Source organism: Gorilla gorilla, chromosome 12 (genome assembly GCF_029281585.2).
Source record: "Gorilla gorilla gorilla isolate KB3781 chromosome 12, NHGRI_mGorGor1-v2.1_pri, whole genome shotgun sequence".
Lineage (NCBI taxonomy): Eukaryota > Metazoa > Chordata > Mammalia > Primates > Hominidae > Gorilla > Gorilla gorilla.
In genome coordinates this window covers 76,516,068-76,538,096 of record NC_073236.2, presented here as the reverse complement: position 1 = coordinate 76,538,096, position 22,029 = coordinate 76,516,068, and the positions used below count along the sequence as shown (strand labels likewise).

Genomic DNA, 22,029 nt, shown 5'->3' with positions numbered 1-22,029 from the left:
ACAAATTCCGAAATCAAATAAGTAATTTTTAATAAGTCCAGCTATTTCTGAGGTGCAGCCACATTTCCCCTCTTTGCTGCTAGTATGTATCCCATGATTGCAGTGACGTATTCCCATTTTCACTTATTTTGAGACGGGTGTCGGTCAGTTATCCTTATTCACATAACTCACAAGCCAAGTCCTATCTGCAACTTCTATCAGTGTGAAGTTGACTAGAGAGTTTAATCCATTACATTTAAAGCATAGGTTGAGCATCCTCAATCCAAAAATCCAAAATCTGAAGTGACCCAAAATCTCAAATTTTTTTGAGTGCCAATATTGATGGCATAAGTGGAAATTCTACATCTGACCGCCTGTGACAGGTGGCAATAAAAATGCATGCACGCACAGTTTATTAAATGTTCCCAAGGAAGAAAGACCTTCCCCCGCCCCCTCAGCTGTCATATCTTTTCCAGACACAGCTAGATGCCCTCACACAAGCACACCCACAAAGGTTAATAAAATGGCACAAGTGCAAGCCAGGTGTGCCAATGTCAGGTTCCCCTTGATACCCTGCATAAGGCCAAGACCTATGTGTATTACTCACTGTGTCGTTTTGTGTATTCTCTGCTCTTTGTAAAGATATTCATGAAATGTCCAAATAGTCTATATTAAATAATTGTACGGGTAACAGTGATAAGAAAAAGAAGAAGCATTTATATTTATTGCACAGAAAGTCGAGCTTTTTGAGAAAAGGACAGTGGTGTAAGTGTAAAACATCTTGGAGAGCAGAAGGGTGTTGGAACAACCAGTATAAATGACTTGTATAAACAGGAGGATAAACTATTGTTTTATGCTAAAAGTGATTAAGTTAATGAAAAATAGAAAAACAATGCATGCCATAAAGCTAAAAATGAAGATTTTGATCATGTATTGAGTAGATCCATCAGTATTGCAGTGAACACATGCCACTTAATGGTATACTGATCATGAAACCAGCAAAGATCATGATGAACTAAAAATTGAAGGGAACTGTGGATATTCAATAAGCTGGTTGCAGAAATTTAAGAAAGATATGGCATTAAATTTTTATTATTACTTTTAATTATGGGCACATAATAGTTCTATATATTTATGGGTACATGTGATGTTCGATATAGGGATAAAAATATGTAATAAATCAGGATAACTGGGGTATCCATCACCTTAGCACTTACTATTTTTCGTGTTAGGAACATTACAATTCTGCTTTCTTAGTTGTTTTAAAAATTTGTGGTGATAAAGCATCTGCTGATTATAAAGCAGTGGACAAATTCACTGACGAGTTCACTAAGGTCATCAGAAATAAAAATCTGACACCAGAACAAGTCTATAATATTGACGAAACATCACTGTTTTTGTTACTGCCCCAGGTGAGACAGCCCCTATATGAATTAAGGATACCAATGACAGAAGAACTCTGCTAAGATATGTTAATACAGCAGGCCCGCATAATTATAAACTTGCTATGATAGGAAAAAGTTTACATCCTTGCTATTTTCCAGGAGTGAATTTCTCACCAGTCCATTATTATGCTAACAAAAAGGCATGGATCACCAGGGCCATCTTTCCTGGTCGGTTTCACAAACATTTTATACCAGTGGTTTGTGCTCACTGCAGGGAAGCTGGCCTGGGTGATGACTGCAAGATTTTGTTATTCCTTGATAACTTCTGCTCATCTTCCATCTGAAATTCTCATTAAAAAATGTTTATGCCATGTATTTTCCCCCAAGTGTGACTTCATTAATTCAGCCATGTGACCAGGGTGGGTATCCTTAGATCAATGAAGAGTAAATATAAAAACACTTTCTTAAAGAGCATCCTATCAGCAGTGAGCAGAGGCATGGGTGCAGAAGGTTTTCAAAAGGATGTTTAGCATGAAGGATGCCACATGTGCTGTTGCCAACACTTTGAACACATGACTAAAGACACAGTTGTGCGTGACTGGCACAATCTCTGGCCTGTGATTACGTTAACTGATGATGATAAGGTGGTGACTTTGAAGGATTCTGTATGTCAAGTGAGAGAAAAATGTCTGACCTCCTTACATGTGCAACAAATATACCTTCACAGTCCATCAGTAAGCTGGAAGAGATGGATATTGAAGAGGTTTTTAACATCACTAATGAGCCTCCAGTTGTTCATTCATTGACCAATGGTGAAATAGCCAAAATGGTTCTGAATCAAGGTGATTATGATAATAGTGATGATGAAACTGTTAACACTGCAGAAAAAGTGCCTGGAAGTGACATTGTGAAAATGTGTGATGGGCTTATTGAAAGACTAGAGCAGCATGAACAAGAAATCATGTCAGTTTATAAAACCAAAAAGAAATTTGTAAGACAAAAACCTTTGTTATGAGGCAGATAACTCTAAAGGAAACACTTCAAAATGCCATCGAACAGGATTCCTTCTTATCCCTAGATGACCCACTTCTGGATTCTTTAACTGCTGCTGCTGTTTTTCTCACCCAGAAAAATAAAATGCCCTATGCAGTAATCTTTTATTCAGAACACAACATTGTAGGTAGAGGCAGAAAGCTTGCCATTGTTTGTTGTTGCTGTTGTGTAACAGCTGATAACAGGTATTCTGACGATGCTACTGTACTACTTAGTTATCCTGAACACATTTTTTTACTGTAGTAATGGTATGTCATATGTTTACTCTTAAGTACTTATGAATGAATGTGTAAGAAAATGACTGCTTACTGGTAGCATATAAATTCAGTCAGGAATGATGGTGATGCCAATTACAGATTGTCCACATGGGTGGCTCAGACAGTGACACCTTTACATTCCATTGGTTCAATGTAGACAGCTTTGTTGCATGCACAAAATTATCAAAAATATTATATAAAATTGCCTTCAGGCTATGTGTGTAAGGTGTTTTGTGGTACCATCCTCAAGATATCTCAGTATGTACCTGCAAATATTCCAAAATTGAAAAAAAAAAAACCTACCACCGAACAAACCCCAAATCCAAAACACTTCTGGTCACAAGCATTTCAGACAGTGAACAGTTAACCTGTAATTACTGAGAGAAGGACTTATGTCTTAGAGCTGTTTTTTGTTTGTTTTGTTTTGTTTTTTACATATAGGCTTTTTGTTGCTCATTTCCTCCATTGCTGCCTTTTTTTGTTTTTAGTTGTGACATGTTTTGATTCCCTTCTCATTTCCTTTTGTACACACTCGATAGTTATTTTCTCTGTGGTTATCATGGGAATTATGTATAACATTCTAAAGTTACAACAATCTAATTTAAATTGATATCAAGTTAACCTCAAGTGTATACAAAAACTCTTATAAAGCATTGTCACTTCCCCTACTTTGTTATTGATGTCACAAATCACATCTTTATATATTGTGTACCTACTAAAGAGCTTTATAATTATTTTTATGCCTTTGTGTTTTAATTCAGGTTGATAATAATAAGTAGAGTTACAAACTAAAATTATAATAATACTAATTTTTATATTTGACTGCCCAGTCTTCCTGGACATATAATTCTTGGTTAATCTTTATTTTTCTTCTAGCACTTTAATTATACCTTCTGGCCTCCAAAGCTTCTGCTGAGAAGTCAGAATCCCTCATTATTGAGAATCCCTTGTATATGATGAGTTTATTCTCTCTCGCTGCTTGCAGATTCTCTTTCAACAATTTGATTATAAGGTATCCTTTGGGTTGATTCTACTTGAAGTTCATTAAGCATCATCTTACATTTGTGGATCCATGTATTTCCTCAAATTTGGGAGGGTTTTGGTCATTATTTCTTCAAATCATCTTCTGATCCTTTCTCTGTTCAATAAGCATCTTGGATTTGTGGATCCATGTATTTCCTAAAATTTGGGAGGGTTTTGGTCATTATTTCTTCACATAATCTTTCTGATCCTTTCTCTCTTCCCCTTCTGGGACTCCCATAATGTATATATTGGTATATTTGATGATGTCCCATAAATCTCATAGGTTTAGTTCACTTTTCATAATTCTTCTTGGTCCTTAGAATTGATAATTTCAAATATTGTATCATAAAGTTGGCTGATTTTTTTTTCTTCTGCCTACTCAAACCTTGAACTTCTCTAGTAAATTTTTAAATTCAGTTATTGGACTTTTCAGTTGCTTCAGAATTTGTTTGGTTCCTTTTTATAATTTTTCTTTTTTGATATTTTCATTTTGTTCTTATGTGTTTTTTTTTAATATTCTTTAGTTCTTTGTATGGTTTCCTTTCACTCTTTGAACATATTTAAGGCAGCTGTTTTAAAGACTTTGCCTAGTTAGTAAGATGTCTGTGCTTTCTCAGGTTTGATTTCTACCAATTAATTTTGCTCCTTTGAATAGGCCATGTTTTCCTGTTTCTTTGTATGCCTTGTGGGGTGTGTGTGTGTGAAACTGGGCATTTGAAAAAGCCATCTTTCCTGGTCTTTGCAGACTAGCTGTGTGCTGGGACAGTCCCACTAATTAGCTAGGTTTGCTCTGAGCATAGGAATTGGCCTGAGGTAAAAGCTTATGGTCTTGTCAGGTCTTTTCTGAAATGTGTGTTGACTGGGCCTGTGTGTGGCTTTCTCAATTCCCCTGTATACACGGCTGCTTTTGAATGCCTTAATTTCTGTAAGAAAATGGCCTGTTGCATGGCAACAGTGATGTCATCTTGAAGCAAAACTGACATGATGACGGATGTTTGACTCCTGCATACCAAGGTGTTCTGCAGCAAGTTCTTTAGACAATGCCTGTAGCATCGATAATCCCTAATAAAGATGTTTTATCTAGCCTCTATAGTGATCATGGGTTTTGGCAATATAACCCCTCATGAGAATGCTTATTTAATCTCTCCAGTTTTGTCAAGAAAGTCTGAGACATTACCAGCTGCACATGTCTTTACCTCTGATTTTTTATGTAACTGTGGGGTAACAAGGACAAAGAGCTTCCTATTCTGAAATTTGGCTGTATGTCACTCAGAGTGTGGAACTGAAAGAAGGAAGAGGCTGAGGGGAGAGGAATTTTCCAGGTATGGTAGTCTTCCTTTATACATGGGGTATATGTTCAAAGACCCCCAGTGAATGCTTGAAATAGCAGATATTACTGAATCTGATGGCTGTCAATTCGAACACCTTTCTGTTTGTGTCTTTCACCTGCAAATTTAATGACTTCCATCGTAGCTAAGCACTTATCACACACTGTGGCTGTAACTTTTGCAGTTTGAGGTGCAACAGCACAACTCATGAATTTCTGTTTCCTTCTTCACGATGTCATGGATAGAGGATTCATATGTAATGTACCATAGATCTTAGCAAGCTCCGCATATGATATATTTCCTTATTAAGTTGAGAACTTTCACCTTTTTACTCACTGAGAGCACCATAAGGTGCATCTCTTTGGTATATCTGAATTGCCAGCATCACTACTTTTGTGCTTTGGAGTCATTATTAAGTAAAATACAGGTTGCGTGAATACAAGCCGTGCTACACCATTACAGTCCATCTTATAACTAAGATGGCTGCTAAGTGACTTATGGGTAGGTGGCATATACAGTGTGGGTACACTGGACAAAGGGATTCACATCCTGGACAAAACAAAATAGGACAGTGTGAGATTTCATCACACTACTCAACAGTGCACGATTTAAAAATTATGAATTATTTATTTCTGGAATTTTCCATATAATATTTTTGGGCTGTGGTTGACTACAGGTAATTGATACCACAGAAAGGAAATTAGCAGATAAGGGGAGACTACTATAATAACAGTATAAATATCTGAGTTCTTTACCTCAATTGAATGATTATTATTATTTTAATAGCTAGTACCATCATGCTAAGCCTATTAGCCAGGATAAAGATTTACAGCTGTGCAATTAAGCTATAAGTTTCCCCATGTGAATTATAAAAATCTCAAGTTCTGTGAATTTATAGCTCTTGCCTGGAACGATGAGAAAGATGAGGGTTGTATGGTCAAAATTTTTGGAAATGTTAAGATAAACAAATAGTTAAGTTTGTGATTTCTGAGAACATTTCATGTACACCAGAAATTTTTAAAGAAATTCGTTTGTCTTAATATATCCTTCAAGTATTTAGCCATATATATTTTATTTTACTGAGTGTTTTATGGCACTATTATATTAAGGAGTTCAATCTGGGAACTATATCCATAGAAAACTGATTAGAATTGCTATAGAGCACTGGCTCTCAATTTTTTGCAATTTATGGAGCATTTCCACTGTAACCTCATTTCATTGCCTATACAAAAAAGATCTCTCCAAAGTTTATAGAACTAAACTCCTGCACCAAAAAGTTAGAAAGATCTCAGATTAACAATCTAACATCACACCTAGAGGAACTAGAAAAACAAGAATAAACTAACCCCAAAGATAGCAGAAGAAATGAAGTAACTAATATCAGAGCAGAACTAAATGAACTTGAGATCCAAAAATCCATACAAAGAATGAACGACACCAAAAGTTTATACTTTGAAAGGATAAACAAGTATGATAGACCACTCATTTGATAACAAAGGAAAAAAGGATGATCTAAATAAGCACAATCAGAAATGACAAAGGTAATATTATCAGTGATCCCACAGATATACAAAAGATCCTTAGAAACTAATACAAACATCTGAATGCACATGAACTAGAAAATGTAGAGGAAATAGATAAATTCCTGGAAACACACAACCTCCCAAGATTGAGCCAGAAAGAAAGTGAAACCCTGAACAGAACAATAAACAAGTTATGAAATTCAATCAATAATAAAAAGCCTACCTTTTATTTTTTTTTTTGAGACAGAGTCTCGCTCTGTCGTCGAGGCTGGAGTGCAGTGGCATGATCTCGGCTCACTGCAATCTCTGCCTCCTGGGTTCACGCCATTCTCCTGCCTCAGCCTCCCAGGTAGCTGGGACTACAGGGGCCCACTACTGCGCCTGGCTAATTTTTTGTATTTTTAGTAGAGACGGGGTTTCACCATGTTAGCCAGGATGGTCTCAATCTCCTGACCTCATGATCTGCCCGCCTCGGCCTCCCAAAGTGCTGGGATTACAGGCGTGAGCCACCGTGCCTGGCCAGAAAGCCTACCAATTTTTAAAAAGCCCCGGACCAGATGGATTTGCAACTGAATTATACTAGATGTATAAAGAAGAACTTGTACCAATCCTACTGAAACTATTCCAAAAATCAGGTAGGAGGGAACTCCTTCATAACTCATTCTATGAAGCCAGAACCACCCTGATACCAAAACCTGGCAAAGACACAATGAAAAAAGAAAACCACAGGCCAATATGCCTGATGAACATAAATGCAAAAATCCTCAACAAAATTCTAACACATCGAATCCAGCAGCAAATCAAAAAGTTAATTCACCATGATCAAGCAGGCTTTACTCTTGGGATGCAAGGTTGGTTCAACATATGCAGATCAATAAGCGTGATTCACCACATGAACAGAATTAAAAACAAAAACCATATGCTTATCTCAATAGACATGGAAAAAGCCTTTGATAAAATCCAACATCCTTCTTGATAAAAAACCCTCAACAAGCTAGGCATAGAAGGAACAGACCTCAAAGTAAGAGCCATCTATGACAAACCCATAGCCAACATCATACTAAATGGCAAAAGCTGGAAGCATTCCCCTTAAGAACAGGAATAAGACAAAGATGCCCACACTCATCATTCCTGTTCAAAAAAGTACTGGAAGTCCTAGCCAGAGAAATCAGGAGAAGAGAAAGAAATGAAAGGCATCCAAATAGGAAAAGATTATCTCTCTTTGCTGATGATATGATTCTGTACTAGAAAACCCTAAGGACTTCACCAGAAGACTCCTAGACCTGATAAATGACTTCTGTAAAGTTTTGGATACAAAAATCAACAGAAAAATCAGTGCCATTTCTGTATACTAATAACATTCAAGCTGAGAGCAAAGTCAAGAACATAATCCCACTTACAATATCAATACACAAACAAAATAAAATACATAGGAATACACCTAACCAAGGAAGTGAATGAACTACAAAATACCGCTGAAAGAAATCACAGACGACACCAACAAATGGAAAAACTTCCACGTGCCTGGATTGGAAGAATCAATATCATTAAAATGTCCATACTGCCCAAAGCAATCTATGGATTCAACTCTGTATCTATCAAACTACCAAGGTCATTTTTCATAGAAATAGAACAAAAACCATTCTAAAATTCATATGGAACCAAAAAAGAGCCCAGATAACCAAAGCAATCCTAAGCATGAAGAACAGAGCTGGAGGGATCACCATTACCCAACTTTAAACTATACTACAAGTCTGCAGTAACCAAAACAACATAGTACTAGTACAAAAACAGACACAGAGACTGATGTAACAAAATAGAGAACACTGAAATAAAGCCACACACCTACAGGCATCTGATCTTCGGCAGTCAAGAAAAGAAGTTGGGAAAGGACTCCCTATCCAATAAATGATTCTGGAATAGCTTGCTAGCCATATCTTTTCACCATATACAAAAATTAACTTAAGATTAATTAAATAATTAAATGTATGACCTCATACCATATAAGAATCCTAGAAGAAAACCTAGGAAATGTCCTTCTGGACATTGGCCTTGGTAAAAAATGTATGATTAAGTAAGTCCTCAAAAATAAATGCAAGAATAACAAAAATTGACAAGTGGGGCCCAATTAAACCAAAGAGCTTCTGCACATCAAAAAAACTATCAACAAAGTAAACAGACAGCCCACAGAATGAGAGAAAATATTTGCAAACTATGCTATGCATTTAACAAAGGACTAATAAGCAGAATCTATGAAGAACTTGAAATCAACAAGATAAAAACAAGTCCATTAGAAAGCATGCAAATGACACGAACAATCATTACTCAAAAGCAGACATACAAGCAGTCGACAAACATGAAAAAATGCTCAATGTCACTAATCAAAGAGATGCAGATCAAAACCACAATGACATACTATCTCACACCAGTCAGAATGGCTTTTGTTAAAAAGTCAGAAAATAACATATGCTGTGAGGTTGTGGAGAAAAGGGAATGCTTATACACTGCTGGTGGGAATGTAAATTAATTCAGCCACTGTGGAAAACAGTCTGGAGATTTCTCAAAAACTGAGAACTATCATTCAACCCATTGATCCCATTCCTGGGTATATACCCAAAGGAAAATAAATTGTTTTGCCAAAAAGACACATGCACTTGTTCACAGCACTACTCACAATAGCAAAGACATGGAATCAACCTAGGAACCCATCAATGATGGATTGAATAAAGAAAATGTAGTATATATACACCATGGAAAACTATACAGCCATAAAAAAGACTGAAATAACATCCTTTGCAGCAACACAGTTGTAGCTGGAAGCCATTATTGTAAGTGAATTAACTCAGTAATAGAAAACCAAACACCACATATTCTCATATGTAAGTGGGAGTAAAGCATTAGGTACACATGGACATAAAGATGGGAATAATAAACACTGGGGACTAATAGAAGGGCAAGGAGCAAGGGCTGAAAAACTACTTCTTGGGTACTATTGCTTACTACCTGGGTGATGGGGATCATGCATACCCCAAATCTTAGCATCATGCAATATACCCATGTAACAAACCTGCACATATGCCCACTGAATCTAAAATAAAAGTTGAAATTATTAAAGAAAAAAACTTCTAAAAAATTCACCAACACAGTAGTTTCTCCTTTAGAGATAATTTGGGAGGACCAAATAAGGTAATGTTTGTCACAGTACTTAACATAGGACACTATATTAATATAAACTTTAAAAATTAAACTTTTAAAGATAATTATATATTAATATGCAGTTCTAAGAAATAATGGAGAAGTCCCATGTCTCTTTTATCCAGTTTCTTCCAATGATAATATTTTACAAAAATTTAATACAATGTTACAACCAAAATATTCACATTAATACAGTCAAGATTAATGTAAAATTTTTAAGTTGTAGGAAGTGTTACATATGCCATATATAAAGAGCTGGATCATAAAGTACTATCACATGTTCAAATGTATCCTTTCTAGAATGTTTGACATTTAGGCATTAGGTCAAAATAATCTAGATATCAAAACTAGGCAGAGATATTGAAGCAAAACCATGAGTCTGTAAGTCTGATCCCTCATGAATGTAAATGCCAACATTTAAAAATAGTAAATGAAATGCAGGAATATGTAAAAATACATCATCACAATTAAGAAGTATTTATTCTGGAACGTAAGGTTAGTTTGCCATTTGAAAATCAATGCAATTCACGATATTAATAGAACAAAGGAGAAAGATCATGATAATCTTGATAGGCACAGGAGAAGTATTCGATAAAATTCAATACCTATTCATGATAGAAACTCTTAGCAGACTAGTTACTGAAGGGAACTTTATTAATATGAATAAAAGGTTTATTAAAAACCTGGGGAAAACTTTATGCTAACTGGTGAATTATTGAAAGCTTTCCCTAAGAATCAAGAAATAGAAAATAATGCCGGTCACAACTTCTACTTATCTTTATACTAGAGCTTCTAGTCAGTGCAATAATAAGGAAAGAGAAGTAAAAAGCATAAGAACTAGAAAGGAAGGAATTAAAATGTCCTTATTTGCTGATATGGTTTGGATGTTTGTCCCCTCCAACTCTCATATTGAAATGTAATCCCCCATGTTGGAGGTATGGCCTCATGGGAGGTGTTTGGGTCATGAAGGCAGATCCCTCTTACATGGCTTGGTGCCCTCCCCATGGTAAGAACTGAGTTCTTGCTCTGTTAGTTCACATGAGAGCTAGTTGTTTAAAGGACCTGGGTCCTCCTCCTCTCTCTGTTTCTTCCTCTCTTACCATGTGATATGGCATCTCCGAGCCCCTTTACCTTCTACCATGATTTGAAGCTTCCTGAGGCCTCACCAGGTGCAGATGCCAGCACCATACTTCTCATATAGCCTGAAGAACCTTGAACCAAAATAAACCTTTTTTCTTTATAAATTACTCAGTCTCAGGTATTCCTTTATAGCAATGCAAAGAGACTAACACATTTCCAGACGACATGATGTGGATGCAGAAAATTCAAAAGAATTTACTAACTGTTGGCATTAATAAGTGAATTTATCACTTATTGCTGGATATAAGGTCAATATATACAACAGTCAATTGTATATATACCAGAAATAAAACAGAAAATGAAATTTAAAAATAAGATTACCACATACAAAGGAGAAAAAGAAATACTTAAATCTAAAGGAAGATGTGGAAGACCACTACTATGAAAACTACAAAACATTTTTCATAAGAAATAGAGAAGACCTAAATAAATGGAGGGATAGATCATATTCATGGATTGGAAAACAATATTATAAAGAAATAAATTCAGCCCAAATGTATCTATGAATTAAATGAGATTCTAACCAGAATTTCAGCCCCCACTGTTTTTGTTTTTTTTTTTCCTTGAGTGAGTCAGGGTATAAGCTGATTTTGAGATTTATATGGAAGGATAGCCAAGTCTATCTTAAAGAACAAAGCTGGGCAATTTTCACTACTAAATAATAACATTGACAGCCAGAGTTGCTTAAAGCAGTGAGATATTTGTGCAAGTATAGACAAACAGAGTAATAAAATAGAACATGGTCCAGAAACAGCCTATATATTATACTGTCACATATACAAAATTACAATACCTTTTCCACCGGAATGGCTAAAATGAAAAAGAGAGACAATATCAAGCATCATTGAGGATGGCCAAAACTGGAACTCTTACGTACTGCTGGTGAGAAGGGAAATTGTTAACAACTACTTTGGAAAACTGGAAGTAGCTACTAAGGCTGCATATCCTGTGTCACAGGAATTCAGCTTCTAAGCACAGTCAAACAGATCTGCCTACCTATGTCCATTAAAAGACATACACAAGAATGTTCATAACAACACTATTCACATTAGCCCCAAACTTGAAACAACCCAAATATCCATCTAAAGTAGAATAAATTGAAGTACATTCATGCATTGGAATATTGTTATACAGCAATAAGAGTGGAAGAATTATAACTATATGCAACAAATGAAAGATTCTCAGATTCATAATGTTGAATAAAAGGAGCCAAATACAAAAGAATATAGGTATGAATCCATTTAAGTTTGAAAAAAGGCAAAATTAGTCTATAATGTTACAAATCTGGACAGTTGGGCTGAGATTATAGCATCTTGAAGTGGGTATAGGAAGGCTTCTGGGGTCCTGGTAACATATGTTACTTGGTCAGGATACTGTTTACAAGGATGTGTTCACTTTGTGAAATTCATTGAGTCACATGCTTATGTTTTGTGCACTTTTCTGTATGCATGTTAGACTTCAATAAAAAGTTTAAAAAATTACCAAATTGTTCAGATTATCATCATCCAGCTTTTCCTTTGGCGCCTCTTGCTTTTAACTATGGTGACAGTATTTATGTCTGATGTTTTTTTACAGACTTTCCCATGTAAATGGAACTACTCTTTTGCTATCTTACATAATTTGGCTCCTTGCTTGCATCAAAGAACCACTTTGAAAGCCAAAAATTTAATAACTTTCAGCTTTGGGATAAGTTTAAGAGAATAATTGAATTAAATTGAGGGAATTTGAAAGAAAATTAGCTTTCCCCAGCATGATGTGGGCTGCAAAAAAGAACTAGGTAGAGACCATGATGAGGAAACAAGAAATTCTTTGTTAATTCCATTCGGAATTATGAGTGAGAATCACCCAGTTTTCTGCAGAAAAACTAGAGTAGAACATTCATGTAATAGGGCAACCTCTTGAAAGTTACTGATGTTATTTAATAGTATCTTTGTCAAAACATAGTAATCCAGGTCAAAGGCTGAGGCCTGAGACAAGGCTGAGAAAAGGGAAGTCACAGGGTATCAGTGAAAATATATTTGCTAGAAATGATGCAGGGCTCAAAGTGGGTACACTAAGCTTTCTGGCTAGGAATTATCCGCTGGCCACAGTAACCTCATCAGAAATACACAGGAAATGAGATGCATTTTGGTGAATTGGGGAGTTTCTTCATTTTGCTGAAATTTTGTGATAATCTCTTCACATTCTCTTTCACTCTTACTAGTTTTAAATAGCTTTGAAATGCAAAGATGGCCCTCATTATATCTGATACCCTGGAAGAAAAGGCAGGGTACAGGACAACTAAGGAAGATTCCCAGAAAATTGGCTAGGACTTAACTTCCTGCTTTGTTTTCCTAAATGGCTAGAGGGATAGGGATGGCGGATATTTCCCCATCATATAACGTCATCATTCCTATAAACATGGTATGCTTTCATCATTTAGTTAGAAGTGACTTCTCATAGCAAATATAAATTGTACTTACTTCACAGAGTTGTGGTGAAAATTAGTTATCTGTAACTTAACATTCAATAAATATTAGGTGCTATTATTAGTAGTAGTACACACATTAATATCCCTCCCTAGAAAGTAACAAGATACAGTGATAGGTCAATTACAGTTATTCTTATACAACACTGCATTAATAGTGAGTATTCCCTATCCATTAGAAACAGAGATATGAAAGTGGTCTAATCAATTTGGAACTCTTTCAGGATGGGGGAAGGAGAATGGGATTATCTTGCTAGTACCTGTCAGCCCTGGTATTCAGGTTTAGAGCTACCCTGCTACCCTGCTGGCTTTGAGTCCTTCAGTACCACCTTGAAGATTAGATCTATGTGGTGGCATCAGAGAGAAGGTGACAATTGGTCCCTTTGGCTGCAAACAGCATTACAAAAACAAAGCACAAGATCTGTCAATGGAAAGGCTTGTATAAGATTTTTCAAGCACTTACAAAGTGGAAATCTTTTTAAAACTTATTTGTTTCAGAGGAGTTCCACAGAAAAATGAATTCTAGTACAATCCTGAGGGTTCTTTGCGTACTTTAGGAATAATAAATACTCAGGAAGAAAAGGAATTGGATTTGTAAGTATCAATATTGCTCAATTTAGCAGCATTAGATAAACTGAGTTTAAAAAAAAGATGTTAGTGTTGATATTACAATACTTTTTATAAACTTTCATTTTTTATGTTATAAAATTTAAATGGACTTTTAAATTCATTCTAAGGCTTCTGATCTGTCTTCTTCAGAATACTATGGTTTAAAATGATTCTAGCAGCTTCTAAACAAAAACAATCACCCATCAAACCCAAAATCTCATATGAAATACTTTGCCTGATATAGGAGAGAATTCTTTTGAGAAATGACATGTCTGTGTATAAATAAAGGATTATATAAATTTCTGTGTTGGTTAATTTTAGTAACAGCACTATGATAATACTAAGCTCTTTCTCCCAAAATCTTATGAAAAGAATATCCTTTTGACTTTTTGCTAAACGATGACTATAGTAATCACTGATTAGAAATTTTCACATAAACACAATTCCAACTTGTGTATCAACATTGTGCTGTTTGTCAAAGCTTAATTCTTCTTTTTATAAGGCACTGTCTTTACAAACAAAGTAATTCAAATTAACCATCCATGTCCTCCAAACATAAATAGAAATGATACTATTGATTAAAATAAAAAGCACTTAAAAATAGCATTAATTCTTACCAACCCCAGAGGTTATTGATTCTGCATCAATGTCACTAGCTCTTTTTCTTGCCACTTCAGCTAGTGCCAATTCACCTTTATCTAGTGCAAGGTAATGAATATCCTGAGGAAATAAAGCAAAATAAAAGATTGATTCAAAATGAACCTTGCCCAAGTTACAAGGAGGATTTTGAAGGAAACTTATTGTCCAGATTACAAAATAGAAACAGTTTGTAAATATTCTTTTCTGTATTTTAAGTTTCTTAGTTTTCTAGTATAAGCAAATTTTTCTGAATTGGAGATCACAGCTATAACTAAAGGCAAGTATTTAAATAAATTATTTTAAGCTGTGAGGGAAAATACAAGTTTTTAATAAAGTGACATAGTTTTGTCAGGGAATAAAAATGTTAATTGCTATTTTTCTTTGGTAAGACATTAATATCCAAGAGTGTGTCTTCAAATTTTAATTGTATATTATGCTAAGCACGATACAAGGGATACTAAACAGATTTGTTGCTGCATCTGGCATATATTTGTTTTTATTAATATTACTAGTATTTTGAACTCAAATAATTAGTACCGACTAATTGCTGGGCACTGTTTTGGAGTATGGCGATCAATTATAATACCATATCTCAGAAAGCTGTATGCCCAGTGGGGAGAGAGACCACTGTAAACCAATAGTTAATTACAAAAAAGTATGATAGATTTTATAGCACATATGTGCAGAGTGCTGTGGAGCCAAAGAGGAGGAACTGATCTCTGATGGTAGTCTTGAAGGGTGAATAAGAGCTACTATAAGAGGGGGAAAATGGAGAAAAGGTGACAGGGAATGAATGACATCTGGTGCAGATATGCAGAGAAGCTTGAGAAAACAACTCTCTCTGACAATGGCAGATCTTTCCATATGGAAGGAGTGTTGGATGTGTGGGAGAAAGCAGTGAAAAATAATACTGAACAAGTGGAGTCACTAAAAAGGATTTAGATCTCTTTTTGCTATGCGGAATGATTGTTGGAATGAAAATTTTATTGAAATAAAAATGGGAAAAGAATATGAACAACCAGTTTACAGTGAAGAAATAAATATAAATGGCTTATCATTAAAAGATATGTGACCTTATGCAAATAAATGCAAGCTGAAAAATGTAATTTCAAATTGGATAAATCTTTAAAAGTAAATAATAATTACAGGTTGCAAAGTTTTGGGAAAACAGGCATGTGACATTTACTGGGAATATAATTGGTTAAGACTATTAATTAATTAATTTATTTATTTATTTATTTATTAATTTTTGAGACAGAGTTTCACTCTGTTGCCAGGCTGGAATGCAGTGGCATCATCTCAGCTCACTGAAACCTCTGCCTCTTCAGTTCAAGTGATTCTCTTGCCTCTGCCTCTTGAGTAGCCGGGATTACAGGCACGCACCACCACGCCTGGCTAACTTTTGTATTTTTAGGAGAGATGGGGTTTCACCATGATGATCAGGCTAGTCTTGAACTCCTGACCTTGTGATCTGCCCGCCTAGGCCTCCAAAAGTGCTGGGATTACAGGCGTGAGCCACCGCAACCGGCCGGTTAAGACTTTATAGAGCCAAGGATCAGTAAGCTATGGCCCATGGGCCAAATCTAGCCTGCTTTTGATACAGTCCTCAAGTTAAGAATGGTTTTTACATTTTTAATGGTTGGAAGAACTGTGCTCAATCACTGCTATTGAATGCTGAGTGGCTTTGAAATTAGCTTTTGCTGCAGATTTGAAAAGGTTTCAAGCTAAAGTTACAATGTAAAACAGTGCTTATATGTGAAACATACTGTGATAAAGTCATTTCATTTCAACGAGAACATTGTTTGAATTGCAAGTAATGTCAGGCTGCATCACATACTTCCTGCACTGTCGAAAGGTTTTTTTTTTCTGTTTTTTTTTTTTTTAATCTCCATTCCTACAAAAATTTTCAGCAATATATTTTCTGATTTCAAACTACAGCAGTGTTTTTCAGACCTTGATGCAAGTGCAAAGGAAATTTACATATTCCAAAATCCATTTAACTGTGCAATTGAGGAACTTTAATTGGAAGTGATTTGCAATGTAATGACATGCTAAAAGGCATTCTAGCCTTTTAGCTAATAGAATTCTAAAAATGCCTGCCAGTCTGTTGAATATACTCAATTAAAAGCATATACTCATGGATTGATATCAGTATTTGGCAGTACTTATATATGTGGAAAGACATTTTCAAAGGTGAAATATGTAAAATCTCATTGTAGATAAGCATTAACAGATGAACGTTAGCTAAAGATTTTGATGACAGGAAACATCAGCTTTCAAACCCAATTAAGTGAAATGTTACCTCCTCTGAAAAGGATTCCATTCTTCACATATATAGAGCTATATCACAAAAATTGTCCTCTTTTAATTTCATCAATAAAGATTTATGGAAATTTTCTGTCTTGTTATATAAGTACCTACATGATAACTTCAGTTTTGCCTCTTGGCTCACAAATCTCTAATATTTGCTATCTGGCCCTTTGTAGAGAAGGTTTGCTGGCCCTGTATTTTAACAATATATCATAATTTAAAATATACTTTTGGTAAATCTTCCTAAGGAAATGATGGGACAGTGTCCAAGATTGGTAATTAAAGCATTGTTTATAACAGTGAAAAACTGGGGGCAACTAAAATGTACAATCAAAATAATCATGTGGTTTTTAATTTTTAATCCAAGAATAGCATGATACTTTCATAATAGATCCTTATATTCAGAGAAGAATTTGGTAAGTTGAAAATATATACTTTTTTCAACTTTGCTAATATTTAAGATTTTTACATCTATGCTCTTAAGAATAGTCTGTGACTTTGTTTACTTGGACTGCCCTTGACTGGTATCAAGATTACACTGGCCTTATAAAATGAGTTAGGTGGCTTTCCCTGTTTTCTGTTCTTTGATAAACTTTGTATTTATTATTGAAAGCAAAAAATATGCAATACATTTGAGAAGACATTACCAACCATTACTAAAGAACATAAATGAACATCTGATTAAAATACAGACATACACATGTTTCTATCTAGGAAGACCATACATTTATGAAGATTTCAATTCTGACCCCATATATTCTGTAAAACTCAGTGGAGCTCTAATCAAAATCCCCTCAACTTGATAAACTGATCTTAAAATTAATAGGTCAAAACAAATGGTCAAGAATATCTAAAACTTATTCTAGTTAATTTTAAAACTATAGAACACTGATATACAACCATATAAGCCAAAAAAAAAAAAAAAAGAAAAGAAACAAGAAACATACCCATATATACATGGTTCTATTTGTGGTACTGTCATGAGTACTTTATGTTTAGACGTAAGTGTGGGCTATAAGATCTGTGGTCAACAAATGATTTCTGGAACATTTTCTGTCTCTTATTTTTGCATTCTTCCTTAATTCTCTGATTTCTCCCATGTATTTTAAAAAAAGTTCTAGGGAATTGGGGTCGTCGATTTGAAGAGGGCAAACTAAAACATAAAAATAAAAAAGATCATGTTTTACTCTGCCCAGGCTAGATTCAAACTCCTGGGCTCAAGTGAACCTTCTGCTTCAGTCTCCTGAGTAGGTGGGACTACAGGTACTGGCTAAGAGGGCAAACATTAATAGTTCTTAAATTGATATTACATCTCTCCCATGAAAGTCTTAATTTCATAATCTGTTTGGAAACATACTATGCAGTTCATTTATTTGCTGATTCATTTGTGGACCTCCTCATTATTCATATATTTGAATGTGGACTTAAGCAAAATGCATTCAAGAGTATATCTCTATAATTCCATGCCCCTGAGGTCTGACAGAGTTAATTAAGCTTTAGGATCTGGTGAAAGACATATCTAGTATCTATATCACCTCTCAAGTGGCTATCTTCTGTCTTCGTTTAATAATTTTTGATAGATTTAGCCTAGGAATTTAGTTTAAATATTTGATTTACACAATTAAATGCTATGATATGAATGTCCCACCAAAACACATGTTGAAACTTAATTGCCAATGCAATGGTATTGGAAGGTGGGGCCCTTAAGAGAGGATTAGGTCATGAGGGCTCTGCCATCATGAACAAATTAATGCTGTTATCACAGGAGTGGGTTAGTTATCAAAAAAATGGGTTTGTTGTAAAAGTGAATTTGGCCCAATTTCCTTTCTCTGTCTCATGTGTTTACTCTGCCTTCCACCCTTCACCATGGGATCACTCTTACCAGATCCCAGCACCATGCTCTCGGACTTCCCAGCCTCTAGAGCTGTTAACTGAATAAATCTGTTTTCTTTATAAATCACCCAGTCTGTGGTATGCTGTTGTAGCAGCAGAAAACGGATTAAGACAACAAATGTCTGGGAAATGGTCATAGTCTAAATGAATCAAGAAAATAAAACCCACTTGGCTGTATATTTCATTTTTATGTCCTTTACCTGAGTAGGCTAGCACATACAGGAATAATAGACATGGAGTAAAGCTCATTGAGACTAATGCTAAGGTACTGTTAAGTCTAAATATACTGAAGAAATTGCAAACAAGTGGCCACCAGCGGGGTAGTCATACTCATTGTAACATTAGTTTTAATCAACAGATATTAGCTAATCAAAAATCATTCTGCAAATAACTATGCAATGTTTACTATGTGCCAGATACAGAGATGAATTTTCTATGAAGCTAATGAAGCTTGAGCTTCATTACCTCTTACTTATACAAGTCCTTTCTGGTATCTAATTTTGTATCTGCAAATGTAAATCCTTTTTCTTAAAAAAAAAATTCCTCAAATTATATCAGCTTCAGGCCCTGTAAAACATGGATGTACCCCTGGCCAGAGGCCTAGCTATCATGGTTATAACAGACTAGTGGACTATGTTACTATATGCTACTTGTTTAGAATCACTTGTCTGGAAGACGCAACTACATGCTGTGTACAAGAGGATCACTTCACCTCTGAGGACACACAGACTGAAAGTAACTGGATGGGAAAAAGATATTCCATTCAAATAGAAACGGAAACATTGGAGATAGCTATACTTCCATCAGACAAAATATACTTTTAGTAAAAAGGCTGGGTGCGGTGGCTCACGCCTGTAATCCCAGCACTTTGGGAGGCCGAGGCGGGTGGATCACAAGGTCAGGAGATCGAGACCATCCTGGCTAACACGGTGAAACCCCACTGTGAAAAGAGAAAAAGAAGGTCATCTCATAGTGATAAAGGGTTCAGTTCATCAAGAAGTTATAACAATGGTAAATATATTTGCATTAAACATTGGAGCCCATGAATATATAAAGCAAATATTAATAAGTTTGAAGGGAGAGAGAGATTGCAATACAATAATAGTAGTAGACTTCATTACCCCCACTTTCAACACTGGATCATCTAAAGAGAAAATCAATGAGGAGACATCAATTTAAACTACAATTAAAAAAATGGACCTAACAGATATTTTACAGCATCAGCATCCAACAGAAACAGAATATAAATTCTTTTCAAGAGTACATTGAACATTCTTCAGAACATATGATATGCTGGGCCACAAAACAAGTCTTAACAAATTTAGGAAGACTGAAATCATATATTTTCTGACCACGATGGCATGAAACTATAAATCAGTAACAGGAACAATCTTGGAAAACTCACAAACATGTATAAATGAAGCATCTTTCTGAACAACCAATTGGCCAAAGATGAAATTTACAAATACTTTGTGACAAAAATGAAAACACAATATACCAAAACGTATAAGATGCAGGAAAAGTAGTCCTAAGAGAGTATATGGTAAAAAGTGCCTACTTCAGAAAAGAATATCTCAAATAAACAATCTAACATTACACCTCAAGGAACTAGAAAAAGAAGAATAAGCCCAAACTTGGAAGGAAATAATAGAGAAAAAGGAAACAAAATAGATACTAGAAAAATAACAGAAGAGATCAAGAAAACTAAAAGTTGGTTTTTGAAAAGATAAACAAAACTGACTAAACTTTTGGTAAACTAACAAAGAAAAAAGAGAAGATTCAAATAAAATCAGAAATGAAAGAGGAGACATTATAACTGTATACCACAGAAATACAAAGAATCACAACATACTACTACTATGAACAGCTGTATACCAACAACTTGGATAACCTAGAAGAAATGAATGAGCTCCAAGAAACATGCAGTCTACTAAGTCAGGAAAGAAAGAAATAGAAAACCTGAACAGACCAATAATGAGAAAGGAGACTGAATAAATAATCAAAAAGAAAAGCCCAGGATCTGATGGTTTCACTGCTGAATTATACCAAACACTGAAAGAAAAAGTAAAACCAATCCTTCTCAAGCCCTTCCAACAAACTGAAGAGGACGTACTTCCAAACTCACTATGAGGCCAGCATTACCCTGATACCAAAGCCAGACAAAGGCATTACAATAAAAGAAAATTACAGCCCAATGTCCCTGATGAACATAGATGCAAAAATCCTCAACAAAATACTATCAAACCAAATTCAGTGGCACATTAAAAAAGATCATTCACCATGATGAAGTGGTAAGTATCCCAGAAACGCAAGTATGGTTCAACATATATAAATCAATAAGTGTGATACACTGTATTAACAAGATGAAGGACAAAAACTGCATGACCATCTCAATAGATGCAGAAAAAGCACCTGACAAAATTCAACATCTGGTCATGATAAAAACTCAAAAAAATATGGAAGGAATATACCTCAACACAATAAAGGCCATATATGATAAGCTAATGTCATACTCATTTGTGAAAAGTTGAAAGTTTTTCCTCTAAGATCAGAAATAAGACAAGGATACCTACTCTTATCACTTCTATTCAACACAGCACTGGAAATCCTAGCCAGTGCAATTATACATGGAAAAGAAATAAAAAGTATCCTTATAGGAAAGGAAGGTGTGAAATTCTGTTTGCTGATGACACAATCTTACATACAGAAAAAACAAAAAATTGTTCGAACTGATAAATTTGCAGGTTGCAAAACCAAATTTGGTTGATTTTGCAGCTTATAAAATCAGTAAAGTTGCAGGTTATAAAATCAACATACAAAAACTTATCCAAAAAAAATTAAGAAAACAATTCCATTTATACTAGCACCAAAAAAGAAAATACATAGGAGCAAATTTAACCAAACAGATGAAAAACCTATACACTGAAAACTGTAAAACATTGATGAAAGAAATTAAAGAAGACACAAATAAATGGAAAGATATCGGCTGGGCACGGTGGCTCACGCCTGTAATCCCAGCACTTTGGGACGCTGAGGCGGGTGGATCACAAGGTCAGGAGTTCAAGACCAGCCTGGTCAAGATGGTGAAACCCCATCTCTACTAAAAATACAAAAATTAGCTGGGTGTGGTGGCAGGCGCCTGTAATCCCAGCTACTCAGGAGGCTGAGGCAGGAGAATCATTTGAACTCGGGGGGTGGAGGCTGCCGTCAGTCAAGATCACTCCACTG

General features: G+C 35.3%; 1 protein-coding gene across 10 annotated transcripts in view; it reads right to left on the bottom strand.

Moving 5' to 3' along the window:
* WDPCP (WD repeat containing planar cell polarity effector) overlaps window positions 1-22,029 on the bottom strand; it is a 482,654-nt gene that overhangs the window by 132,383 nt on the left and 328,242 nt on the right. For 6 of the 10 annotated variants that reach the window (XM_031008388.3, XM_055378000.2, XM_055377998.2 and 3 more), the window contains one exon: window positions 14,577-14,679. The exons of 2 other annotated variants lie outside the window; for them this stretch is intronic. In XM_031008388.3, the coding sequence (XP_030864248.1) occupies window positions 14,577-14,679 (103 nt within the window). The remainder of the gene's footprint in view (window positions 1-14,576; window positions 14,680-22,029) is intronic. 2 more of the 10 variants (XR_010130115.1, XR_010130114.1) reach the window with 1 other exon arrangement.